Below are 3,415 nucleotides of genomic sequence, written 5' to 3'. Positions count from 1 at the left end.
ATATTGACCTAAATTTTATCAATATAAATATTTGTTCGACTGAACCGTATATATATATATATGTAAGAATGCATGTGTGTATGTAAGTGCATTGTATACACGTTTAGGTATTTATGTATATGTGTATAAGAATGTATGTGTGCATGTATGTATATCTACGTATGTATGTGTGTGTGTATACATGTATGTATGTGTACGTATTTATGTACGAACATAGGCATGCATGAATATAAGTTTATGTATATGAAAGTGTGTGTATGTACTTATGCATGTATGTGTGTATGTGTTGGTATATATATTTGTAAGTATATGTTTACACACACACACGAGTATCATCGATGCCACGTGTGTTCAAGCAATCCAAGAAGAACGGCGTTCAAAAGTGAAACTTTCGAAACCTTGAAAACTTCCGAATTCTTTCCAAGCTTTCACACCAAAAGCTTGAAGCCTCAACAAGTAAAAACACTCAGAAGAACCCCAAAACTCCCTGCAAAAGACTTTCAAAATAATGGAACGGAACCTAAAAACCGATGTGCTTGTTGTTCTCTCTATAACTATCACGGTGTTTCATTTGTTATCAGTGTCTCTTCCGTATTGGTATAAATATGAGAAAGGAAGTGAAGGCCTTTGGCGGATCTGTACCGAAGAAGAGTGTCACGAATACGAATACGTTTCAGGTACAAAAGTGACAAAAAAACAAATCCGTTTCCTGCGATTATTTCCTTGCATCCTAAGGCGGCTGTCTGGCAGAATCGTTAGCACGCCGGACAAAATGCGTCGTGGCATTTCGTCTGGCTTTGTGTTCTGAGTTCAAATTCCGCAGAGGTCGACTTTATTCTTTCATCCTTTCAAGAGCAGTGGGTGTGGTCGATTAATTAAGTACCAGTTGACCCCAGTGCTCAATCGATCCCTTCAAGAACTGCTGGCTCTGTGTCAAAATTTGAAAACGTTATTTCATTACTTACACTTGCCTCTTGGGCCAAGCTCTGCTCCTCTTACCCAAAACACCCCACAAAAGACGTTTATCTTACTTTTTTCCTTTCTTTCTGATTTTCCTTCTGACTCTATCTTTCTCTTCCCATTGGATCTTTCTGAACCGTTTCTTTTTCTTTCCCTCTTTTTCTTTCTTACTTTTTTTCACCTTCTTTCTTTCATTCTCTCTCATTCTTTCTTCCTCCTTCTCTCTCTCTCTCATTCACAACTATGTCATGCAATGTATTCTTCCATTGTTTCTTCTTTCAAAAGCAAACAGTAATTCGATGGAAATTTGGTTGCTATTTCTAGCAGTCTATACTGACCACGTAGACGTTCAGTCGTTTGGTTTCGTAACAATATATGATTTGCTGTCATCTTGGTCTTTAAGCTAAAGTTCAGCCCCTTTTCCAGTAGACTTATATCCTTGATGTACCAGTGGTGACCATCCCATATGTTTTACTTAAGAGGTTCGACTCTTGGTGGTCCATAAAAGTTTTTTGCTTTTTTTTTTTTTGTTAAAGTTGCCTGGGGTGCCATGTGCTAGGGGATGCCAAACAAGGCATGACAAAAACAAGGAAATTTCCCATGACCATCAGCTTGTACATGCCACATTCAGCTTGTTTGGGGTGCCAGCAACTCTAGGACCAGCCCTGGCTACTATGGCATTGGGCTAACCAAAGCCTTGTGAGTGGATCTGGTAAATTCTTTATTATTTTCAAAATTAATTAAAACAACGGCAGTATATTTCAACAGAAATATGTTAACAAAAGGGTTAAAGCACTTGTCGTACAGAATTTTCTGGTCTGAGGGAGATCTTTAACTCTTTTCATATTTTATTTCTGCTGAAATTCACTGATGTTGTTTCAGCTAATTTTGAAAATAATGAAGAATTTAGCGAAATAAATTTGTCATTATTAAGCTGTTGCTTTGGAATATAAACGAACATGGAATTTTGACAGCGTATTTTAATTTAGATCACTTTAAAATAGTTTCTGTCTTGGAACCAATGCCAGGTTCAGATGGCTGGGCATAAAATGTGTTAATCTTCACAGTAATTGAAGTCAACAACTTTGATAGAACTCTCCTATGTAAGAAAATTAGGATTGGTACATCATTTGTCTTCTGATACCAACTTGACCAACAAACTCCTGATTCTATGATACACATTTTCTGGTTTAAAGAGATCTAACTTATAACCTTCCTTCAAAATTTCATGTTAAATTTGTTTCATATACCAGTTCAATAATAATAGTTATTTTAACTAAATTCTTCATAATTTTAAAAATCAATTGAAACAAAGGTTAAAGCACTTATTTTTTATGGATTTTCCTGGTCTGAAGCAACAATTAACCTTAGCTGTGTTACAACTGCTTGTCAGATATGAGGAAAACCATCTATATAAACCAAAGGGTCTATCAAAGAAAACACACCAAAGACAAAATTGTTAATAGCATTCTAATAAGTTGTTTATGTCACAAATGGTTTACAACAGCTTCACCAATCTTCCCAGATACTGAAAATAACAAGTTTGTAATGTGTTTATCAGGGATCTGAAAGATTAGTTGCTTGCTGACATCAACAATTCCTGACAAGAACCTCTTTCCATGTGTACAATTACTTTCACATACACACACTGGTTCTGAGTTCAGTTCCTAGGTGGAGAGTTGTCTGGGACTCTGACTCCACCAACATCCCTGCTACAAGTACATCTGTTAAAATGTATGCTTCATGACCAGCTTCCCTTACAAAACACAACTCGTTATGCATCTTCTTCTTTATTCCTTAATTTCAAATTAAAACTTCTAATCCTTCCAAATATAATGAAGAAATAGTTATCTCCCTTGCACTAACAAAATCACTAGGGGACGCCACATATTGTTTTCTATTGTTTTCTCTGTTTTGCAGCGGCTTTCAGGGGTTTCCTGAGCATGGAAGTGCTGGGACTGATTTCTGCCACAGCTGTTTCTATACTCTTAATTCTGAAGTTTTATACGAATGTTGAGATTGTACATTTGCAAATTGGGCTTGTATGCCTTTGTTTATTTACAGGTAAGTCGGATGACTATGCATACATACACACATACATGCCTACGTCTATACACACTTCGTCATCGTCATCATCATCATCATCTTCACTATTTAACATCCACTTTCCATGCTGGCATGGGTTGGATGGTTTGACAGGAGGTGACTTAGCAGAAGACTGCACCAGGCTTCAGTGTTTGATCTGGCAATGCATTTCGCCCGGACACCCTTCCTGACACCAACCACTCCACGGAGTGGACCGAGTGCTTTTATTTATACATATGTGTATGTGTATGTGTGTATATACATATATATGTATGTATATATATATATATACATACATATATATATATTTTTTTGTGTGCACAATCTGTGACAGACCATGTCTGTCCTTGGCTGGCCTCAAATCTCACCT

General features: G+C 36.7%; 1 protein-coding gene across 4 annotated transcripts in view; it reads left to right on the top strand.

Moving 5' to 3' along the window:
* Positions 1 to 3,415, top strand: part of LOC106880284 (uncharacterized) — a 36,576-nt gene that overhangs the window by 30,776 nt on the left and 2,385 nt on the right. For 3 of the 4 annotated variants that reach the window (XR_008266449.1, XR_008266450.1, XM_052975393.1), the window contains one exon: positions 2,881 to 3,024. Coding sequence is in view for 2 of the 4 variants with exons in the window: in XM_052975393.1 (XP_052831353.1) it covers positions 2,881 to 3,024 (144 nt within the window). In the remaining 2 variants the exon portion in view is untranslated. Of the gene's footprint in view, positions 1 to 348; positions 678 to 2,880; positions 3,025 to 3,415 lie in introns of those variants that run through there. The other variant, XM_014930157.2, reaches the window with a different exon arrangement.

The sequence above is a fragment of the Octopus bimaculoides genome, chromosome 21 (genome assembly GCF_001194135.2).
Source record: "Octopus bimaculoides isolate UCB-OBI-ISO-001 chromosome 21, ASM119413v2, whole genome shotgun sequence".
Classification (NCBI taxonomy): domain Eukaryota; kingdom Metazoa; phylum Mollusca; class Cephalopoda; order Octopoda; family Octopodidae; genus Octopus; species Octopus bimaculoides.
This window is presented reverse-complemented; position numbering and strand designations above follow the sequence as displayed.